At 46.6% G+C, this 23,063-nt stretch overlaps 2 protein-coding genes and 1 non-coding gene across 11 annotated transcripts in view; 2 read left to right on the forward strand and 1 right to left on the reverse strand.

The window, feature by feature from the left end:
* The window catches only part of CNOT1 (CCR4-NOT transcription complex subunit 1), a 53,840-nt gene extending 36,361 nt beyond the window's left edge, over positions 1-17,479 (forward strand). For 4 of the 9 annotated variants that reach the window (XM_085234935.1, XM_085234938.1, XM_085234937.1 and 1 more), the window contains exons 30-49: positions 43-173; positions 713-1,009; positions 3,141-3,281; positions 3,377-3,481; positions 4,025-4,144; positions 4,692-4,886; positions 6,178-6,320; positions 6,897-7,005; positions 7,122-7,291; positions 8,024-8,276; positions 10,274-10,522; positions 10,771-10,934; positions 11,204-11,321; positions 11,784-11,885; positions 12,197-12,370; positions 13,076-13,225; positions 14,448-14,628; positions 14,975-15,107; positions 15,210-15,344; positions 16,364-17,479. In XM_085234935.1, coding sequence (XP_085091061.1) covers positions 43-173; positions 713-1,009; positions 3,141-3,281; positions 3,377-3,481; positions 4,025-4,144; positions 4,692-4,886; positions 6,178-6,320; positions 6,897-7,005; positions 7,122-7,291; positions 8,024-8,276; positions 10,274-10,522; positions 10,771-10,934; positions 11,204-11,321; positions 11,784-11,885; positions 12,197-12,370; positions 13,076-13,225; positions 14,448-14,628; positions 14,975-15,107; positions 15,210-15,344; positions 16,364-16,442 — 3,149 coding nt within the window. In that variant the 3' untranslated portion in view covers positions 16,443-17,479. The remainder of the gene's footprint in view (positions 1-42; positions 174-712; positions 1,010-3,140; positions 3,282-3,376; positions 3,482-4,024; positions 4,145-4,691; positions 4,887-6,177; positions 6,321-6,896; positions 7,006-7,121; positions 7,292-8,023; positions 8,277-10,273; positions 10,523-10,770; positions 10,935-11,203; positions 11,322-11,783; positions 11,886-12,196; positions 12,371-13,075; positions 13,226-14,447; positions 14,629-14,974; positions 15,108-15,209; positions 15,345-16,363) is intronic. The other 5 variants (XM_085234943.1, XM_085234941.1, XM_085234942.1 and 2 more) reach the window with 3 other exon arrangements.
* A 1,188-nt stretch (positions 17,480-18,667) lies between these two features.
* On the reverse strand, positions 18,668-22,846 carry SETD6 (SET domain containing 6, protein lysine methyltransferase). The gene is made up of 8 exons (XM_085234950.1): positions 22,680-22,846; positions 22,459-22,603; positions 21,795-21,936; positions 21,337-21,531; positions 21,045-21,168; positions 20,481-20,661; positions 20,116-20,258; positions 18,668-19,705 (listed from the first exon to the last, which is right to left on the reverse strand). The coding sequence occupies exons 1-8, from the start codon at positions 22,776-22,778 to the stop codon at positions 19,397-19,399; spliced, it is 1,338 nt and encodes a 445-aa protein (XP_085091076.1). The 5' UTR covers positions 22,779-22,846; the 3' UTR covers positions 18,668-19,396.
* A 93-nt stretch (positions 22,847-22,939) lies between these two features.
* On the forward strand, positions 22,940-23,012 carry TRNAK-UUU (transfer RNA lysine (anticodon UUU)). The gene has a single exon. It is a non-coding gene; the product is annotated as a tRNA-Lys (tRNA).
* The last annotated feature ends 51 nt before the right edge of the window (positions 23,013-23,063 follow it).

Below are 23,063 nucleotides of genomic sequence, written 5' to 3' on the forward strand. Positions count from 1 at the left end.
TTTCCCCCATGGTTTGAAATAAACATCTTTATATTCTTACAGCTGCTTCTACAACTCCAGCTACCAGCACCACTTGTACAGCCACGGTTCCTCCACAGCCCCAGTACAGTTATCATGACATCAATGTCTATTCCTTAGGAGGGTTGGCTCCACATATTACCTTAAATCCAACGGTAAGTGTTGATTTGGTTTGCTGAGTGTTCCTACCACTGACGTTGCCACAGATCCTAGCTAGTGGGTTTGGCATTTTAGAATTTGAAGCCATTTCTTGGAGAGTCATTTCTCAAAAGTAACAGAGAGAGTGAGTGCTAAGAAATAGCCAGAGGGAGAATCTGGGGAGTTACTAGTGATTATATTAGCTAACAGGCTCTCAAATGGTCTTGCACTGTAACATGTGCATGAATATCTACATTAATTGAGGCAATGGGTGTCAGCTGGGACAGGTGCCAGGGCTTCTTTGCTCCTTCTGACCAGTCAGTGACTTAGCTCTTAATTCAGTCTTTGCTCTGTGATCAGCTGCAACTTTGGAAGAAAACCTGTCCCGTGTATCTGGTTCAGAATGATCAAATAGCTGCTGGAACAGCTGCATGAGGAATACCGTATGCAAGCTGTGAGGGCATACTTAAAAAAGTTTGAAAAACATGAATGCCTAGGGTAGATTGAGCCAGTAGTAAGCCAGAATACTAACATAAGTTTCCTAATGCTCCTCCAGATCCCGCTGTTTCAGGCCCACCCCCAGCTGAAGCAGTGCGTGCGGCAGGCCATAGAGCGAGCGGTGCAGGAGCTCGTCCATCCCGTGGTCGATCGCTCCATTAAGATTGCCATGACTACTTGTGAGCAGATAGTCAGGAAGGACTTTGCACTGGATTCTGAGGAGTCACGAATGCGTGTGGCTGCACACCACATGATGAGGAACCTGACTGCTGGGATGGCCATGATCACCTGCAGGGAACCTTTGCTCATGAGCATAGCTACCAACTTGAAGAACAGTTTTGCTACTGCGCTGAGGGTAAGAGTTGCATCATCAGAAACTTCCTTCCAACTTCACAGATATCCAGCATTAGCAACTTTGTTCTCTACACAGAGAGAGTTCTCTATTAATACTGCACAGGCTACACAGCTTATCCAGCGTGGAGATGAAGTGTGCTGAAATAACAGTTCATATCATAAAGTCTTAAGCCTGTTCAGGTGGATGTGGCTACATTGCACTCGAGCTTCCTGAGCTGTTTGTCCCTGCATGCTGTCGAGTTTGATCTCATCATGGAAGCTTTGGAGTGCTTATCTTTCTGTGGCTTTTCAGGTAGATAAGCAAGGGTGGACAGAATTGAATTGGTTCTGGGATTTTCTGGTGATAGATTATCATGGTATGGATGTAAGCTTTGGGAGGATTTCATTCAGTCCTGCTGTTAGCAGATAAGTAGTTTAGACTTCTGAACAGCTTTTCCACTCGCTGGCTTCTTTAGAGGATGTTTTAAAGTCTTTTTTCTAACAAGCAAAGTTTGAGCTGAAGTCCTAGTTTTTCCCTCTTGGCTAAATGTAACACGGTTCATGAACTGCTAGCCAGAACAGCAGCCGTACCCAGAAGACTTGCTGTGCGTGCCATTGGTGTCACAGCAGGCACAGATCTTGGAAGGATTGAGACGTTTTATTACCTGGAAGAATAGCAAAGTTGAAGGGCTACCTACCTCTTAAGGGCGTGTTGCTATTGCCCATCTGGCAGGGAGTGGCACTGTGAAGGCCCTTTTGCAGTGCCATTGCTTTCTGCTCAAGGGGGCAGATTGTAAAGGTCTGAAGGGAGTACGAAGTGTTAGTAAGGCTCCTAAGGTCAGGTATGGGCTGTATGATTTAACTTACATGCCTCAAGCCATTGACCCTCTATTCAGAGCTTCAAGTAACCTGATTGCCAAGATCAGAAGCTGGTTGCTTTCTCTGCAGTAGCAAGTCTGGGCTTACAGATGGTGTAGCAGAAATGCCTGAGCCCTGTGCTCCATCTTAAATACAAGTTAAGGATGGGAGTAAACAGTTCTGCTTCGTTTACATGGGAACTTAGCCTGTGGTTGCTGTTAACACCTTTTGCTTATTATTCCTCAGAGCTTGCGTGTCAAGGTAGTAACTATGAAAAAGCAAAGAAACAAAAAAACCCTAAACCTCTGTGGAGAGAGAGAGAGAAATACTTTTGCTGTGACTCATTGGACGTGACTGCAGTTCAGACAGGGAAGCAACTGAAGGAATGCTTGTTATTTCTTGGGTGGCATGAGATGGCAGAGGTGAGGCAGGGTGAATGCAAGCCAGTGGTGTTGCAGCTGTGAGTATCTGCTGGGTTCCTACACGTGTAGGAAAAAGTAATTCATGCTTTATGGAAGACTTAGTGCTAGTGTATTCTGTATTTGCTAAATTCATGAATTTATTGATATAGGTTCAGTTGTAATCCAGGGAAGCTTTTTGATGGCATAATTGCACCGAATGTTGTGCTGCAGGAGAAGATGCTGCACAAGATGTTTCAAAAAATCTGGCTTACTAATGAAGTGGGTTAACAAGGCAAGAGTTCTTGTCTGAAGGAGAATACTGAAGTAGGGGTAGATCTTAACAGGCAAAGAAGCCCAAGGAGGTTGGATTGTTTGCATTTATATGTGTATTCCAGTGGAATAGGCTGCTTTACACCCTGGCACATAGGTCCCTCTGTTCAATTTTCTCTTAAAGCAGACACTCAAGGGAAGGAAAAAAACCAAACTGTATGAGAAAGGGATCCCACTGCAGAAATATTTAGCTCCTCAGATTTGCATTGAGTGAGGCACTCTTTCTGATTGCAGCCTAGGTGGTGGAAAAACCCTCGAGCTATAACAGATGGGTTCCTTTTCCTTCTGTTGTGGGTTCACTTGTGCTCTAGAGATAAGCTGGGAGGGAAGGAGGAAACCTCCTGCTGCTCTGTTCCTTGTTGTTGAAAGTCTTTACTGTCGTCTTGCTTATGTCTTATTCAAAGCTATGCAAAAAGTAAATTTATTATTGTGTATTCCATGTTAAGACAGCACGTTCCTAAGAAGGTTCCTTTATTATTGCTGGTGTTGAGTACAGCAGTGCAGATGTTAAAAGTGGCTACATTCAAGGAAAATGCCTTCACTGATTGTCCTGGTTTTCAATAGGCAGCTTCCCCACAACAGAGGGACATGATGGAGCAAGCAGCTGCCCAGCTGGCACAGGATAACTGTGAGCTGGCATGCTGCTTTATCCAGAAGACAGCTGTGGAAAAAGCAGGCCCTGAAATGGACAAGAGGCTGGCGACTGTAAGTGTGGGACCCCTGCCTTTTCAAAGGTTTGTGTTCTCATATACATCCAGACTCAGCATCTAAAATGCAGTGCATTTGGCTCTCTTCACCAGGAATTTGAGCTCAGAAAACATGCTAGACAAGAGGGTCGTCGGTACTGTGATCCTGTTGTGTTAACTTACCAAGCTGAACGGATGCCAGAACAGATCAGGTTAAAGGTGAGGATATGAAGTGAACTATTTCTGATGCTATACTTCCCCTTCTGATAATGAAGAGAGAACCACACTGCTTCAAATAAGCAGTTCTGCATGTTGTTAGTCATGTCTGACATTAAAGCTGCTATTAGCTTGATTGGCAATGGAAGCACATCAATACATTGTTTCAGAATGTATTCATACCATTTTCTTCAATTGCTTGAGGAAGTTCTTTCTCTTGTTCTCCTCTGCTCTTCGTTTTCCTAAAAGAAAAGGCCGTTGTGTTTCCCATTCATCTCTTTAAAAGGCATTCTCTTGTGCCTCTGAGAAGCATAGGGGCCAATATTCAAGTCTTCGTATTTCTGAGAGTAAGTTGCTGTGATCCGGCAAAATTCTCATGTTAGAAGGTCTGGCAGGAGGGATATTGCCTCAGCACAGAGCAGCAGAATCTTACTTCCCAATATTAGGACACTGTTTATGCAGCTACCTGTTGTACAAACTGCCCTCGTTCCTTACTGCCGTGGTGCTTAGCAAAGATGTTAATGCATTTTCTTCTATATTGCAAAGGTTGGAGGTGTGGACCCAAAACAGCTGGCTGTTTATGAAGAGTTTGCACGTAACGTCCCCGGCTTCTTGCCTACCAATGACTTAACTCAGCCTACAGGATTCTTGGCTCAACCTATGAAGGTAGAGATTTCTGATTGTCTGAAGTCGCCCTTTTGATGAGTGTTGCAGTGCTTGTGTCTTTTGATGGAAGGCTAGGAAGAATCAGGCATTTATATTGCTTGGGAATACTGATTGAAAGGTTTTTGTTCATCTTAAATTGTCTTAAAGTCCAACTGATGGCAACATAAAGCTATTCTTTAAAAGCAGTCTGAGGCTTTTGTAGAACAGATTGGAACCAGATGTACAAGTTAGGATTACTACATGTAGCTTCAGTAGCAGTGAAAAGGTTACTTTTGGGGAAGGTCATGTATAGCAAGTGCTCATTTTGAGATAATTAACAGGTTCTTGAGTACATTGTTGATCTTAAGGACTGCTAAAATTGTTTGCTAGTTATTTCTACAGCTTAATGTGATCATGTTTGTGTGTTTGAAATGCAGTTAAATTAATGAAAGTACTGTAGAGGACTACGTTCTGGGTGCTAGGAGTTCTGAAGCAGAAGAACCAATCAATATGAATTTCACAGACATGGTCCTTGTGGAAAAATGACTAATTCCCACTTTCTCTTAAGCAGCAAGCTTGGGCCACCGATGATGTAGCACAAATCTATGACAAATGCATGACAGAACTGGAGCAGCACCTACAGTCCATTCCCCATACTCTGGCCATGAATCCTCAAGCTCAAGCATTGCGCAGCCTCCTGGAGGCTGTGGTGGTTGCTCGGAACTCCCGTGATGCCATCGCTGCGCTCGGACTGCTGCAGAAGGTGTTAACAATTCTGCCCCAACTGGCCTCAAGTTTATTGCTTGTTAGGCTTGTCAGTTGTCTTGTGGTGACTTCGTGTCTTCGTGCATCCTGTGGAGCTTGTTCAGTATCGTTCACTGAACAAGTGCTGTCTTTGGAGATTTAGTAAATAACGTGGGAAAAGGGCTCTGTTCACTTGGTGTGGTGCATGCTGTGGCTGGGTTGCTGCAGGAAGAAGTGGGTAGAGAAGTAGAAAGCTCTTGCAACTGGGAGTGGTTGCTGATTTGAAGATGGTTTGGAGGCTAGTAAGATGTTTGAGCTGCCCTTATAAGTGAGTAGCGCTGGGCTTTTTGCTGGATTTACAGCAGCACAGATTTGCTTCGTTTTCAGTGGTAACTGATAAATATGTCCTCATCTGCCCATGCACTCCTCTCTCCTGCTGGACGGGGGAGATAGAAGGCAAAACGACTTGTGCAGTGAGATGATGACGACTTAACGGGGGAGGAAAAGCTGTGTGCACAAACAAAGCAAAAAATGAAAAAACTAAAACTAAATAGAACTGCATCCCATCAGCAGGCAGATGGTGAGCCGCTTCCTGGAAATCAGCCTCAGCGAGCATAACAGCTGCTTGGGAAGACAAACATCACAGTGACTGCCTTCCCCTAATCATCCTTTCCCTAAGCTTTTAGCGCAGAGCATGATGTCACACAGCATGGAATATTCCTGTGATCACTTTGTGCCAGCTGTGCTGGCCCTGCACCCTCCCAGTCTGTTGTACTACCAGCCTTCTCCCCGTGGAGGAGGCAGAATGGGACAGAGAAAACCTTAATGCATTGTACACACTGTTCAGCAGCTTCCCAGATATTGTTGTCAACACTGTTTCAGCAGCAAATCTTAAACTTAGCACCCTATGGGCTGCTCTGAAGAGGATTAACCCTATTGCAGCCAGACCTAGTGAGCTGTACCAGGTGGGGAGTGTTGTGGCAAGCTCTGTGACATGAACTGGCATCAGTGCCTGTGTAGTAACTACCATTTCATACTGATTACTACAGACTCATCAGAGTGCAGCAGCTCCTTGTCTAAAGAATCTGGAAGGTGTTGCACATCTTCCTTCACATGGTTTCCCCTGAGGCATACACAGATTTGCTTCTTAGGAGGCTTTGACTTGTGCAGAGGCTGCAGCAGAAACTGCCAATGACGAGACTAGTTGTTTGCATGACTGCTGAGTGGGAGCTGCAGCTGATGTGGTTTATGTAAGATTTGGAAGAGGGTTTGTTTTTTTTTCCTCTGCTAACAGGTTGCATCTATTCTAGGCTGTAGAGGGCTTACTGGATGCCACCAGTGGGGCAGATGCTGACCTCCTGCTTCGCTACCGTGAGTGTCACCTGCTGGTGCTGAAGGCTCTGCAGGACGGCCGTGCATATGGATCTCCATGGTGTAACAAGCAGATTACGAGGTCAGTTGTGACACAGCAGGGGTATGATGTAACCTTTCCCATCTTTTGGGAGTTACTGCGTTACTCTGAATCACTTGCTTGTTGACGCTTTCATTTGCCTCAATTTGGGCACCAAAAAAGTCTTTTTAATGTTAAAAGTAACTAAAGTTTCTTTTAATACAGATTCATCCTAGAATGTGGTAGAGATCTGTCATGGATTGAAGCATTGGAGATGCTCTGTTTTTTCCCATTTTTGTAGAGACTCTCTACGTGCTGTCACAAATGATGTGACATAGTATATGCCTGCAGCAGGAGCACTTGTGCTTCAGCTAGACAGCTATGCCACTTGGTGCTTAGAAGAGGGGCTTCTCGTGCTGAATAAAGTGAAGCTCTTGCTGGGTTGTTGTGGCCAGTAGTGCAGGGGAACAAATGCTTGACCCAAAGCACTACCTCCCAGAATGCTCCAGAAGAGAGTTCTGAAGCAAGTAATGAGTTGCAGTGAGTTGCAGAGACTTACACATACTTGCTAGACTTGATCTGCTTCACTTCAGCTGTGTGGTTTAAGTACACTTGTGAAAAGAAATGTAATTCTTTTAGATGCCTGATTGAATGTAGAGATGAGTACAAGTACAACGTGGAAGCTGTGGAGCTGCTAATCCGCAATCACCTGGTTAACATGCAGCAGTATGATCTTCACCTGGCTCAGGTAAAGAGAACCTGCTTTTTTGGAGGGGAAAAGTTACAGTCAGTCTTAAGAGCAGTGGTCAGCCATAAGGTGAATGGTTGAACTTCATGATCCTAACGCCTTTTTAATTTTGGCAGTCAATGGAGAACGGCTTGAACTATATGGCTGTGGCATTTGCCATGCAGTTGGTAAAGATCCTCCTTGTGGATGAGAGAAGTGTTGCCCATGTAACAGAGGCAGATCTGTTCCACACCATTGAGACGCTCATGAGGATTAATGCTCATTCCAGAGGGAATGCACCAGAAGGGTGAGCCTGAAATACCATGCAAAATATTATTTCTGTTGTGCTCATTTATGGTTTGAAATGTTACATAGTTGGTGTCTCGATATCAGTAAATCATAGAGCTTTAGATTTCCTCTATGGCTGCAATCCCATGTTGGTTTAAAATGTTTTGTTATTTTTATGTAATTGCACTGATCTTGTCAAAAGAGGCAGCTGCAGCATTACTTCAAACTGAATACTTGTGCAGCAAAATTGCTGTGTGCTGTGCTCCTAAGTACTGCAGTACTGTGAGATACCCCCTCAAATTCCTACTTTCTCAAATTTAGGCAGTGTTGTCACTCTTGAATTTTTAACTCTTTTGTATTAATGTGTCAATCGCAAGATACTAATCAGATTATACTAACTCCAGTGCTTCAGCCAGGCTCTTTAGCATTGGCATATCAGAATCTCAGCCCTCTAGGGCTTTCCAGGTCCCCAAAAATGAAGCTGTTTGTAGTGTTTCCTTGCAATACATTGTTTCATGGATTGGTGTAACCTCAGAGCTCATGTGATGTCAGTGTTCTTTGCTTTTTGCCTTTCCTCATAAATGCATCTGCTTTCAGGACTTACTACTGCTAGTGAAGGAGATAAAAAGGTTATATGTGTGTGGAATTTGCTTTCTTTTAACTTTATTTGATGGAGCTTCCATTTTGCATGCCTTCTTGGGACTGGGAGAAAGACTTCTCACCCAGCTCTTGCTCTGATCTGCTGCGTTAGGTTACCCCAGTTGATGGAGGTGGTCCGATCAAACTACGAAGCGATGATTGACCGTGCTCACGGAGGTCCCAATTTCATGATGCATTCTGGAATTTCCCAAGCCTCAGAATATGATGATCCACCAGGTCTGAGGGAGAAGGCAGAATACCTGCTGAGGGAGTGGGTGAACCTCTACCATTCGGCTGCAGCGGGCCGCGACAGCACCAAAGCGTTCTCTGCGTTTGTTGGACAGGTAGAGCTTTTGGAAAGAAAGGTGCTTTTTATTCAACATAAGTAGGGTGTGATGCCCTCCATTTTAAAGCAGTTATAACCAATGTTAGACGTCTTTGAAACTTGCAGGGGTATGACGGCTGACTGTCAAAATTCTGCTTTCCTTCTGAAGTTTTGTAGAAACCTCTGCCCTTTGGCTGATGGTGTTCTTCACATATTCTGGTGCCAAGCTGTCCATTCAGGCCCAGGGTTTTGATACAAGTCCAGTGGGATAAGAAATTCAAGTGAGGTAGCTGTTAACAGTAGTTCTTGCGGACTCTCTAATGAAGCTTGGCTAATGTTGCTCCTTGTAAGTAGCAGCAAAAGCTCTCGACAGAGTAAATTACCTGTAGAGATGCAGCTGAATTGTCCTGGTTCACATGATCCAAAACATCTTTTCTAACTGGAATCATTAGGGAGGAGAAACTTGAAACTTCATTAGCTAAAGTGGAATCTAAATCTAAACAGCCAACCCCTCCAGCAGTTCGCTCCGTGGCATCCTGACAGATGGGATGAGCTGTGCATCTGCCATTCAGATGTGACTAAGAGGAGATGCACTCAGTAAGCCAAGACGTAGGGCTGCAACTCCCTGTGCCCCTGCAGTCATTATCCTAGTTTTAGGATATTCCTTAAGTATTCCTAGTCACTGCACGAGTGCAGCTGCGAGGAAGCCCCTGATTTGTTGGGTATTATTGGTTGGGTATTATTTTTATCATTCCTGTAATATTAACACTAAACTTTAGTTTTTGCTGCCAGTTTTAGCAGTTCAAGCTTGGAAATATGCATAAAGACCTTGATTGCTGCAGTGTTTTTTTTATTTGCCTTACATGGCTTGCAGCCACCTTTGTTACTGTGGTTTAAATACTGCAGAACACCTTCTCTGAATGGTTTGTATTAAACTGGCTTCTTTAAAGAGACTTTACCTCTTAGTCCCATCTCCTGTGACCCCATTTCATACCATAACAGTATCCTTATACACTGTACTATACTACAGTGTACTTCTAATAGCCAGTGCACTTCTGGCATTCTTCACTGTTTGACCACACTTATTTGCTTACCTCTTAACTATTTGATCAGATATGAAATAGCAATCTAAATACATGGAACTGGAGTATTTGTACGTAATTTTTTTTCCTTTCAGGCTTCAGATGTGGTTTTTAAAAGAAGTGTTTTGTAATAAATGCATTAAAGTTTTGATTTAAATTACCTTAATCTGGTTACTGGGAGAGATGAGGCTTCCTTTGCATTGGGCATTGGGGTGAGAAATGTACATCTATGAAGGCAAAATATGAATTCCCTTTTATTTAAACAAAAAAACAAACAAACAACTTTTCCAGAAATATTAAAAGTTCTAAGTTTGTGATTGTGCTACTTCTATAGTTTCATTTTTGGTGCAGTAGGAGTTCAGAAGTAAGATGCTGAAAATGTAGAGGTTCCCTTAAACTTTTAAGTTTGGCTTTAATACTGTAGGTAACAAAGAGGTCTCTTGATGTATAAAATATTTAATAATAATTCCTTCAAATGGAGGGAAAAACCAAAACCCCCACCTAACCTCTTTCTCCATGCTGCCTTCATGTAAGGAAGGCTTGTTATGCACATGTAGTTTGTACAGGGAGTTGCCACAAAATGGTGATGGTTCCTGAGCTGGTGGCTGAATTCTGCCCTTCCCACAGCTTGTGCTGCCCTACGTGGGCTCTTGAAGGCCCAGCAGACCAAACTGCTGCTGCCTTTACTGCCCTTCGTGCAAGGTTGAGTGCTGGTAGCAGAACTGATACTAAACAGGCTTCTCAACTCTGCTGGTGGTTGGAAGGTTTTTAAGGCCAGAGACTATTTGGGAGCAAAAGACCTTGCTAAATGTTGGTGCCACCATCGAGGTGCATTGAAAACATTCACCTTGGGGAAGAATAGTGGAGGGATAATGCTTGTTAAAAGTGTTTCAAGTAAGTTGTAGGATGGATTTCTTGCCTTTACAATTCTGAGGGTTTTTCCTTTCCCTGACAGATGCACCAGCAAGGGATCTTGAAAACAGATGACCTGATCACCCGCTTTTTCCGGCTTTGCACTGAAATGTGTGTTGAAATCAGCTATCGTGCCCAGGCTGAGCAACAGCACAACCCTGCTGCCAACCCCACCATGATCCGAGCCAAGTGCTACCACAATCTGGATGCCTTCGTGCGGCTCATTGCACTGCTGGTGAAGCACTCTGGAGAAGCAACCAACACTGTGACAAAGATCAACCTCCTGAACAAGGTTGTGAACTGTCTTTGTACTCCTTGCTCTTAAAGTGAATAATGGTGCGTGCTTCTTTGGCTGGCATGGATACCTTGAGCTCAACGTGGGTTACTGCTGAATTATCAGATGGGGACTTGAAAGTGTTGGTCACTGAACCAAGAAATTGAGTGGAATACCAGGGTGCCAAGTGGCTTTCTCCCAAAGATTTCTGTCTGACCTGCAGAGTTATTCTTGCTGTCATCACTGAATGATGTTGCTCTCTTTAGGTTCTTGGTATTGTGGTAGGAGTTCTTCTGCAAGACCACGAGGTTCGGCAGGGTGAGTTCCAGCAGCTTCCTTACCATCGCATTTTCATCATGTTGCTGTTGGAATTAAATGCTCCTGAGCACGTGTTGGAGACCATCAACTTCCAGACGCTCACAGCATTCTGGTACGTATTTGATCCCAGTACTGGTCCTTTCCTGGGAGGATGGAGATTTTACTGTATTTTTTTAATCTTAAAGACTTATCTGACTGTTCTCTGTGGTGGATCGATCACATTCAGAGCAACTGGTTCTCCTTAGACTGTCCACTTGCTTGTTTTAAGGAAGGTCACTGGTAAAATGAAACAGAAATACCTTGCTTTTTAGGGCCGTGTGTGTTTTTGCTCAATGTTACGGAAAGCTGTGCACTTCTAACCTGCTCTAACTTTTCTTTCAGTAACACATTTCACATCCTGAGGCCTACAAAAGCTCCAGGTTTTGTTTATGCCTGGCTGGAACTGATCTCCCATCGGATATTTATTGCAAGAATGCTGGCACATACACCACAGCAGAAGGTGTGGCTGCAGTTCATCTTTTCTGAAAGAAAAAGCTCACCCAGAAGGATGCCTGGTGTGATGCTTTCACATCTCCTGAAGTGCACTAGTAGCATGGCTGTCTTGTTTTTGTCTTCTGTATTCACAGTAACCTAACTGCATGGAGGAGGGGCTTGATGTCAACAAGCTATTGAGTGTAGGGTGGTTGGAATTTAACAAACTCATCTTTGCCAAAGTCTAGGAGAACTGTAGCCTAGACAGAACGCTGTCATCTCAGTACAGTGTGTTGAGTGTTCAGGAAAAACCCATAACTTACAATGCACAGCCAGGCTCCTTGAAATGAGCTGTGCTGCTGTCACTGCTAGAGCGAGTAGTGGGACTAAAGTTGGGATCCAGGTTTATATCAACATCTACCTAATTATGGCTTTGAAGGTTGCTGCTCTTCGTTGTACACTTACCACTCGCTGTTTCTTTTCTTGGCAGGGTTGGCCTATGTATGCCCAGTTACTGATCGATCTCTTCAAGTACTTGGCTCCTTTTCTCAGAAATGTGGAACTCACCAAACCTATGCAAATTCTTTACAAGGTAAATGTGTATAGATAGGGAATAGGTACTTCCAAACAAAATCTTCTGGAAGTAGAATTGGAGTGAAAAAATATATTCTGGTAGGCAGATAGTGTTTACTGTTCCGACAGGATTTGTTTTTTTTTTTAGTTAGATGCATACTGGGTGTGGGACACAAACAGGCTACCTTCCTGGATTGCTTTCTTTCTGTTAATGAATAATAGCCACACAACACAGCAGGGTGGTTTTGCAAGCTCTCGGGCAGTTTCAGCAATTTGGAAACTCTTATATTGATATTAAAGATATTAAAGCTGCAGTATTTTGTTTTGCAGGGCACTCTGCGTGTGTTGCTGGTCTTGTTGCATGATTTCCCAGAATTTCTTTGTGACTACCATTATGGGTTCTGTGATGTCATCCCACCTAACTGTATTCAGCTAAGGAATTTGATCCTGAGTGCCTTCCCACGGAACATGAGGCTTCCAGACCCTTTCACCCCCAATCTAAAGGTAGGGCTTGTTGCGGTTGGAAGCATGAAACTTGCCTCTGGCTTTGCTAGCAAGAGATCTTTACCTTGCCTGCAAAGCAAATGCAGATTCAACTTGTAAGGACAGATTGTTGAGACTTTTATCACCTGTGAACTGCATCAGTGAGAGCCTACATGAAAAGCCAGAGGGCTTTTTTTTTTTTTTCCCTTCCAAAGGGAAACTGATGTCGTGGTGTCCCTAGAACTGATCCATGCTGTTGGAGTAAGGGCATCTTCGTCATTGCACTGTCTAATTGCTTGCTGACAGACTACTGAAGTAGTCTTTGTGGCTTTGTTTGAAAATTCAGCTAACAACTGTTAGAATTCAGCACGTGTTGAGCTGTACAAACGTTTCATGCTCTGCAGGATGTGTGAGACCTCGAGTTCAGTTGTGTAATGGTCAGGGAGCTGGCCTTTCTGAGCACTAAATCAGAGTTATTTTTCTTAATGAGAAACAGACACTGGCCTGTCTTAATAATGAGATAAATTAGCGTTCTCTCTTGCATAATAAGGACGGACTTTGAGAAGAGTTGATCTAATTAGATGCTTGTGTGCACACCGGTCTCCCAGTCATGAAAAGATCGTGGCTGCATGAACTTTTTCTCACTTCTTTCACACTGATCTGCTTTTGTGACCTGTTCCTTTACCAATTGCTTATGGTTTAGCTGACTGGGCTTTCTCTTAACAGGTGGACATGTTGAGTGAAATTAATATTGCTCCACGAATCCTCACCAATTTCACTGGAGTGATGCCACCTCAGTTCAAGAAAGACTTGGATTCCTATCTCAAAACCCGTTCTCCAGTCACTTTTTTGTCTGACCTGCGCAGCAACTTACAAGTGAGTGGTTTCTGAGGATGCTGGATTCAAAAAGTGTTGTGAGACAAATGATCTTGTTGGCTGAGTCACCTTCCTTCCTAGCAGGAATTATGTTGGTGTGTAACAAGCATGCATTCCTGGCAGTAGAAAAGCCCCTGAAAATGCACTTCTCCAAATACTTAACTCCCAGGCTCGGGAGAAGAACTAAGTACTTCCATCAAGGAGGAACTTAAGTGGAAAAAGGAATGTTGGTTGTGGGTGGTTTTTTTTTTTTTTTTTTTAGCAACCCTGAGCTGATCTAATCTGAAAGGAGTTGATTTTATCTACCTGAGCTGACAGATACTTTAAGTAAGAAGTAAGGATATCTAGACCTTGGCCTTTTCTGTTTGCTTGTCTCTAGTGCAGTGTTGCAGACCGTAGAAAAAGAATGCCCTCAGGTTGGCTGTCTCAAGCTCACTGTTGTCCCATACCAGATAAAGGAGTTCTAGTGCTGGAATCAGGTGATGGAAGCCATGTTTGCCCAGGCCATTGTCTGATATTCAGCATTTTGAGTATCAGTTCAAGTTTATTTAACTTGATTGCAGGGTTTTTTTAGAATCTAAACTTTGACTGCAAGTGAATTCGTAGTTGGTAGTTGTCGAAGTCTATGGATCTGCATGCTAACGCTCTGGGGGAAAGAGTGCACAGGGAGGGGAGGGCAATTAGCCTAAAGCCCAGTTCTGAGCTGTTAGCCAGCTCTACTCATTAAACACATCACATGGTGTAGCTTACAGCAGGATTCAGGACTGAAGTCTCCGAGAATTGCTCCAAGATAAGCCTTCACACGAGTGCTGGCTGTTTCAGGCAGCCCATGGCATAGCTGGTGTGTTCAGATTGCCTCTACCTGATCTTTTTTTCTTCTTTCAAGTAGGGAGTACAATAGTTGTACATCTCGTCTGTCAGCACTTTACTGGTGCTATGTAGAATACAGGATTGGAAGGGATCTTAAAGCCCATCTAGTTCCAGCTCCTGTCATGGCAGGAACATCTCTATGGTGCCCACAGCCCCATCCAGCCTGGACCTGAGTACCTCCAGGGATGGGACAACCATTGCATTACAAATGGATAAATGCCAAATTGCATTTGTGGACATGATGTTGCCTTCTGTATAAACAAAGAGATCTGGATGCTGTTGTTGTACATGTTGTCCCTTAAATTACTGGAGGGACATAGAACGTTAATGCTTTTTATATCTTTCCTATTAGGTATCAAATGAACCTGGCAACCGCTACAACATCCAGCTGATTAATGCCCTGGTGCTCTACGTAGGCACTCAGGCTATTGCGCACATCCACAACAAAGGCAGCACCCCCTCCATGAGCACCATTACCCACTCAGCACACATGGACATCTTCCAGAATTTGGCAGTGGACCTGGACACCGAAGGTGAGCCGGTTTGTCGTGCCTAACCTACAGGAGGTTGAGCTATGAGAAACGCAGATCGCCCCGTGCAGCTGCTAGTGAGTTCACAGCGAGCGGTGCTACGTTAAATGCAGGAGCAGTGTTAAAAGCAGATGCTCAAGGGAATGAGAAATCAGTTTAATGAAGAATTATTATTACTGCCCCACCAGCTCGAGTTGGCGAGGTTTTTGCATATCTTCAGTTTCTGTTTCTTGTACCTGGATGGGGGTGCACTTAGCTTTGCCTAAAACTAAAGTTTCTATTTGTTTCTTTCTCCCTCTTGCATTTGGAGCAGGGGTCACCATATGTACTCACAGCTTTTCTTCTGCAGGTCGGTACCTCTTCTTGAATGCAATTGCCAATCAGCTGCGATACCCCAACAGTCACACCCACTACTTCAGCTGCACCATGCTTTACCTGTTTGCAGAGGCCAACACTGAAGCTATCCAGGAGCAGATCACGAGGTGAGAGGGAATGCACTTAGCTTGCCTGCGTTCTGCTTCTTGCTTTCATTCCTTGTTTTTTTCAGACCTTTCTGTTCTAACTGTTTTGTTCTTGGACTGCAGGGTTCTCTTGGAACGACTGATTGTAAATAGGCCTCATCCCTGGGGTCTCCTCATTACTTTCATCGAGCTGATAAAAAACCCAGCATTTAAGTTCTGGAACCATGAATTTGTTCACTGCGCTCCAGAAATTGAGAAGTGAGTATAACTTAGCAACAAAATCACTGAAGAAATATATTGGAAGCTGGTGCTGAGTTGCACCTTGAGCTGTTGGTGTTTCACAGTAGAAGCAGCATTTCCTGCCATAAGAGGAGGGGATACAACTTGAAAGCAGAATGCAGAGTGGCTACTAGAAGTCATAGCAAGCTGCTATGAGAGATGCTGATTTTTTATTTTTTTTTTCCCTGTCCTCTGTGTGTGGAAGTTTGTTCCACAGCAAAACATTACATTGCAGTGGAGATCCTGGAGATCTTTTTTTTTTTTAAAAAAAGAAAAAGTAGTGGAGCTGGAAACAGAGCTGCCATCAGTATCATAGAATCACAGAATGGCCTGGGTTGAAACGGACCACAGTGATCATCTGATTCCAACCCCTTGCTGTGTGCAGGTCACCAACCAGCAGCCCAGGCTGCCCAGAGCCACATCCAGCCTGGCCTTGAATGCCTCCAGGGATGGGGCATCCACAGCCTCCTTGGGCAACCTGTTCCACTGCCTCACCACCCTCTGGGTGAAAAAATTCCTCCTCATATCCAACCTGAACCTCCCCGTCTCAGTTTAAAACCATTCCCCTTGTCCTGTCACCACCCACCCTCACAAACAGCCGTTCCCCCTCCTGTTTATACGCTCCTTCCAAGCACTGAAGGCCACAATGAGGTCTCCTTGGAGCCTTCTCTTCTCCAAGCTGAACAAGCCCAGTTCCCTCAGCCTTTCCTCACAGGAGAGTACAATGCCGTACAGAGGGCTCAGAGCAGCCTGCTACACAATGCGTGTGCTGTTCAAACACTGCTCTTCTGTGTTCTCAGGGGGACTGAGCTGAGCATACTGTGTTTCTGTGATGCAGTAGCACTGCAGACAATCAGAGCCTGGCTCCTTTGCCCACACGTTTGCTAATGCACATGTAACTGGGGAGTGTTTGCACCTGGGGTGCCATGCATTGTGATGCGTTGGGTTCCAGTTGGAGAGCAGAGTTCACAACTAATGCTGCTCCGTTCTGCGTTCAGGTTGTTCCAGTCGGTTGCACAGTGCTGCATGGGGCAGAAGCAAGCCCAGCAAGTAATGGAGGGGACTGGTGCCAGTTAGATGAGCTGCATCTTGTTGTAAATGTGCCAGCCTGGAGGCCCCTGTCCCATCGACCGACAGAAGAATCTGTAAGGCTCCTCCTGACCTTCCCAGCTCCCTCGATGGGGTGCACGCAACCGACCTGGTGTGGAAGTCCGTGGGCACGTTCCAAAGTTTGAAAGAAATTTGTGACTTTTGGCCAAAATACAGAAGATGCTGTGAATATCATTTTGAACTCGTGTAAATACAAGGAACAGAAACGTTTGTCTGGACTTCTGGGTTTGTGCAAAGTGTGTAAAAGGCAAGTGGGTAACTGGTGCCTATCCAGCTTGTAATAAAGGGGCAGCTGCTGATGCCAAGTGCTTGTCTGGGGCAGACCTCCTTGTCCTGACATTGCCAGACTCCCAAAGAATATTGAAAAGCCAGTTATATTATTATGTAACTTATTTTTTTCTTTATGTGGATGGGGGACCTTTAAATCATTAAGTTGTTTTACAGGAAAAAAAAAAGTGGCTATGTTTGGAATATGGGAATACTATGGAGTAAGGGAGGGGGGGCGAGGGAGGGATTTAAGCTGCAGTGTTTTTTCCCCTTTCCTCCCAGTGCTGACAGAACCGTGTGGCAGTCAGAACGCCTCCTTTCTGTTGGAGAAGACACACCTCAGGCCCTTTGGGAGAGGGTCAGCTGTTTTTAGTAAAGAAACCAGAGACCAGGCCTATAGCTTTTTCTTTTTTTTTTCTTCTGACACTTGTAAATTTTGGAGAAGGGGGGACTAAATCTAGACCTTTCCCTACCCTATGACAGTATAAGTTTGTAAAAAAAAAAAAAAAAAAAAAAAAAAAAAAAACTAAAAAAATCAAAAAACAACAACAAAGAAACAGAAAATTAAAAAAAAGAAACAAAGGACCAATACAGCCCCTTTTTGTAAGGATTTTGAATGTTTTGTAAAGTATTGGTCCATGTGTTGTATTTTGTAGCCTTTCTAGTTCTTGGGCTTTAGTTCTCCCACTTCTTGTATGTATGCATACTGTAGTTACACATTAAAGTCATGACATGCAGCACGTGCCACTGTGCTTATTCTCTCCAGTTCCATCCTACCTGGCCAGTCACTGTCTTTCAAAAATCTGTTTTCAGCCATCCAAAATTTGCAGTTTTCCAGTGTATTTTGGATGCTGCCTGGTGAGAAGAGGGAAGACTTGTTATGAATAGATGAAGCCTTGATTCTTAGTGCCAGAAGGAGGGACACAGAATAGTTATGTGGAGATGGAGATACTGGAAGTTGACAAGCAGAATGCTAGAAAGGAGACTGCAGTGGAGGGACACAGAGCACAGGTAGCAGACCAGTTTTATTTCTAATGATGCTCCCTGATACAACACTCCCTTCACCAAGCTCGCTGGTTTACCTAGGCTAACCTGTAGGGATGAATGCTGCAAGCTCCTCTAGCCTTACAACAGAGGAGTGATGGGAAGAGGGAGTCATTGCAAGTTGGAACACTTTGGCTATGGAGCTGAAATTCCAGTTTGCTCTTCCATCCTGTAGTGGCTTAGGATACAGAGAACTAACAGCAACTAGCTTTATCCAGACCAGAGTTGGTAGGGTTTTTCTGCCATTTAACTTCAGCAAGCCAAGCTCTGCATGAGCTTGTTGACTTGTCCTACTGGCTCCCAGTGCTGGCTCTGCTAAAGCTCAAAGGTCTCTGTGCTTCTGTACTAATACTGCTGTACACATCTGGTTCCCTTTAGGCCTTAGGAGCTGTCAGGCTGGTGTAAAAGAGGGTGAGAGGCAGAGGGGACTCTGCCAAAATCCCAACCTGTGTTACATGAAGTTCATGGGCTGGTAGGAGGGTACAGGTGACCTTGTTTCTTCCTGATGAGGGAAAGAACCCACAGCTGGCACTGTGCTGTGTGCTGGTGCCAGCTCTGGGGGGATTCCAGTGTCCTTGCCAGCAGGGGCCATGGGTATGATGCCCTCTGGTTGAAGGAATAACCTTTCCATTCACTGCTGTGTGCCTAGTTTGAAACGTAGCCTGCTGTAGAGAGCCAAGCCAGGATGACAGACTGGACTCTGAACAGCCCCTGCATTACTCCATTACCTGCAGTAATGTTAAAGCACTCTGGACCCCAGCTGTGCAGGTAGGGCTGCAGCTAACCTCTGCTTGTTTGCTGTCACTGCAACTAAAATTCTTGTAGAGATCTTCTTGAGGGGGGGGAGGGGGTTGCATCCTGCTGAAGTAGACAGCATTGGCTGGATAAGAAACTCCATCTTTATTTAACATAGCTTGGCCTGCAAACCTCCAGCGTGTTATCTTACAAAGCTGCCAAGGGAAAAATAAGGCTGTATGTGATGTACAGTAGTGGTGCCTGAGTTAGGGCATGTATCAAAAACCCAACCTGCAGCACCTGCAGACCTGTGACTGCTCTCAGAGTCTCAAGCACTTACAGAATGCCTTCTGCAGAGCTGAGAAGAATCACTGTGCTGTACTGAGCCTCCATGAAAGCCAGAAACAGATGGGCTCCTGCTTGCAGAATGCTCAGTATTGAAGTATAGGTGAGCTGTTCAGTTCTTAGCACTTCTGCACTGCCTTTCCGTGAGGTAAGAGCTACCAGCTGGAATTCTGCCTTGTTCACCTGGAGGAGGCACAGTGATTGCCTCAAATCTCTGATGCTGAGTGAGGGAACTCACTTATGCTGATGGGGTATGTCAGTCTTCCCTAAGTAACCATGACAAGACCTGGGTTTTACCAAGTCCTCCAGATGAAAGGGATGGCTGTGCTCCAGCCCTCTTACTGTAAGGTCACCTAAGAATACTCCTGTGCTCTGCAAAATTGTTCTTTAATGCAGAGGTAGCTAAAAAGGCAGAGGGACAAGTGGGCCCATCTTGCCTCCCATCCTTGCTGCTGCAGAAGAGATGGCTGAAGGCTGACCTCCTGTCTGAGCACAGTTCTGGGCAGCTGATTTCCAGGGGCAGTGAGGTTTTATTGTACCAGCTCTAGCAGCTGATGCAGGATCCTTTTCTGGCCGTAGCGCACATGCAAAGCTTGCTGCTCTCTTCGACTCAGTTTCTCATACACCTCCTTATTGAGCAAGTCCTGCTCTGCTCTCAGGTCTGACCTGTACGACTCCAGGGTCAGCAGCACGCTGTCATAAAGGAGCCTCTTACAAGGGGCTTTCAGTCTGGAGAGAGCTGCATTAGAAAGGGTTGAGTTTTCCTCTTCCTCACTGTCGTCCTCCCAGCCATCTTGTTCCTTGTACTCCTTGAACTCTTCTTCTGACATGCACAGCACCTGCAATGACCCAACCAGACACAGCTCAGGGGAAGTGCGAGTACCTCAGGCTTTTTTCTCTAGGGCAGCACAGTTTTTGGGTCATGTGGGGCAGGTGACTTATGCCCCAGCTGAGGAATTATGCCTCAGTGAGAGAGTAATAGCTAGTGCCAAGGGATGTGGAAGAGCATCCAACCAGCAAACCTCACCCAAAGAGCTGTTTGAAGCCAAAACTTAAGTATGGAGGGGAGGAAGGGGAGGGTTAGTCCAGGAGAGGAGGGCAGTCACACCAACCACTTCTCACACCAAGAGTTCATGCACTTGTCTGCCTTCATTTCACCGTTCTGCCATGGTTCCAACAGCTGCAATGTAGTCTGTGCCCTTTCTTGTGCAGCTCTTTAACCAGCTGGTCACCACTCAACGCTGCTCACCTTCAGGGTCACAGACAGCTCCTCCTCTGTCAGCACTTCATCCCAGCCCAGCACGAAGGCGCCTTCCTCCCCCACCATCTCCAGCTGGCACAAGAAGTCCCACTGTTCAGCAACCAGCTGCTGCTGTGCTTTGCTTTTGGCACCTGTTTTGAAGACAGCAGAGCTGCAAACCCACCTCAGTTTGCAGTAGTGGTGACGGCAGAAGGGGAAACAAGCAGCAGAAAGCTGCAGCATAGCCCCAGCGCCTAAAGTGCCGTGGAACGGCCTCATTTCCCTTCACCCTGAGCCTCATTTCATTACATCACTGCTTAACAGGAGTGACCCCTGCCCCATCCTGTCCCAGCACGGCTGTGGGTGCCACTCACGCTGCAGCGCTGCCTTCCGTACGGTCACCATCTGGATGTCAGCTGTATCGTTGGTGTTGCCTGGATATGGCTCTGCAAAGCCATACATGTGCAGGAGCTGCCAGTTGGCCATCTGCCCGTAGGTGTTGAAGATCTCCTGCCCTTTGCTGATGGGTTGTGTTGTAACCATCCGTAAACACCTCTGCAAACAGAGAGAGTAGAGGCTCTGAGAGCTGTGGCAATCCTACTGTTCCTTAATGGGGTTCTTCTTGGAGCAGGGTGCTGGTTTTTGCCAGGAAAGTGATCCAGGTATGTGCCTAACGTGATCTTCTGTGTACAACCACAGTGAGCCACAGGAGAAGCAAGCCTCAGATCCTGTCCTGCAGCAAGAACATCTTTAGGAAGGTTCACCTGATCCTAAATTCTTCCTGGCTATAACAAAGCAAACAGCAGCTGTGTGTGTCACACAAAGCAGCTTACAGTGAATAAGATCCAGGCCCGCTTGTTGCACTGGCTGTGGGCAGTGCTGCTCTGGCCTCAGAGAGGCAGTCATGCAGGGAAGGGGCACAGGGCCCTGGCACTCACAGGAGCGTATTCCAGGCTGGCGTTGTGGTTGGCCACGTGATTCAAAATATCAGCTACAGGCACCATCATGGGAGGATTGGGGCCCTTCTCATCTTCATCTTCCTCCTCCAAAGGCTCCTGAAAGCTACGACAAGGGACGTGAAGACAACCCTGTTTTATACCTTGCAATACAGGGCAAGCTTTAGCTTATTCTTGCACTCTTTTAAATCATACAGCCTGTAATCACTCACCACCCTCTTCTCCTCTTGCTCATCTTTCCTCCCCTACATCAGAGCAAACCCTCACTGCTCACCTGTAAGCCATGACAAAAGCCACCAGCTGCTTGTACAGCTCCAGCGTGTGCAGCTCAGGGTCAAAAATGTCGGGGTGGGACTTCATGAAGGGCAGGATGATGGAGCTGTACTCCAGCTGGATGTTAGCCAGGTCTTTGTCCACTGCCTCGGGGATGCCAGTGCCCTGCAGGAGCTTCGTTCGCTCCTCTTCTGGCCTGTTGCAAACAAAACTAGCAGCTCTATGTCCATCTGCCCCTAGGAAAAAGGGTCTGAACTCCTTCAAAACAGCAGCAGCTTTGTGCTCTGTGGAGCTCTGTTTTCTGTTGCAGGGAGTTGCAACTTCATTTAGCACCTCACAGGGATCTTAGGCTGCTGCCCCTCACAGCACAGGGCTGGAGCAGCTGAAGTCACCCAGCACACCCACATCCCTACAGCTGCAGCACCGGGCCCTCTGCAGAGCTGCTGGCTTTCACCTTACCAGAACATGGGGTGATCCAAGCTGCTGAAGTCCTGCCAGAGGGAGAAGTAGGGCTGCCAGCGGGAGGTGCTGGTTGTGTATTCGTGCAGCAGGGCCAGCAGGAGCGGCACCCACCCAGACTGGCTCTGCAGGGACTCCTGGGCTACACAGCCAGAGGTAACAAAGAAAACATACATAATTGAGGTTGATCTGATATTTTTTCTCTTAAAATATATTTTCCCAGAACTAAAGTGTGCAGCCGCGACTCAGAGCAATGAGAAAACACCCTGGCTTATAGGCTGCCTTCACAGCTAGTGGGCAACATCCCAGCACAGGGCTGCAAATGAGATGACCTTCGAGGTCTCTTCCGCCTCACGCCGTTCTGTGCTTCTCCCCGACCTGGCTGCCGCAGGACCAGGAGCTGCCGCCCCGTGCTGGCACTTCACCCACGTGCGTGAAACCAGAACGGCTTCCTCGCAGCACTAAAGAGAGTCCTGGGCAGGAATGGCCGTGCTGTCCCCTGAGAGAGGAGCTTCCCATCGCAGTGCAGGCAGCAGGACCGCGCCCTGCTTTTGCCCCACTCACACACAGAGCAGAGAACCCAAGAGCCAGTACCGTCCCCCAGCCCCGCTTATGGACAAGACACGGTAAGGCGGAGCACCGGGAGGCCCCGCGCGGCGCTCACCGTCGTGCAGCAGGGCTCGGATGGCGCACGTGTGCTGGGACAGCAGCGCGCTGCGCGGCACGGAGAACAGCAGCTCTCCCGGCTCCAGGTCGGCGGCGGCCAACAGCCCGTAGCCCGACACCGTGCCCCGCCGGCTGATGGACACCTGCGGGGACAGCCCCGCTCAGCCCCAAGGCCTTCCGCCCGCTCCGGGGTCGGGCCCGCTCGCCGCCGGCGCTCACCTTGGGGCTGAGCTCCACGCCCGCCGCCTCGCACCACGCCACGAAGCCCGCCGTGGGGTCCGGCCCCGCCGCCCTGCGCCGCTTGGCCGGGGCCGCCATGGCCGCACGTGGGCCGCGCGCACTTCCGGGCGGCCCTAAGCCCCACCCCTCCGCGGACGGTGGCCGCGGCGGGACAAAAAGGTTTTGCTGAGTGAGAACGCGTCCGCCTCTCTGGGGTCCTCCGCGGGCCGTGGCGAGCACCGCCCAACAGCCCCACGTGAGCCTGGATAGCTCAGTTGGGAGAGCATCAGACTTTTAATCTGAGGGTCCAGGGTTCAAGCCCCTGTTCAGGCGAAGCTTTATCCTTTAGGCGCGGGCGCCCGCCGCCGTTCCCCGTCCCGCCCT

Source organism: Meleagris gallopavo, chromosome 13 (genome assembly GCF_905368555.1).
Source record: "Meleagris gallopavo chromosome 13, MGAL_WU_HG_1.1, whole genome shotgun sequence".
In the NCBI taxonomy this organism is placed as follows: Eukaryota; Metazoa; Chordata; class Aves; order Galliformes; family Phasianidae; genus Meleagris; species Meleagris gallopavo.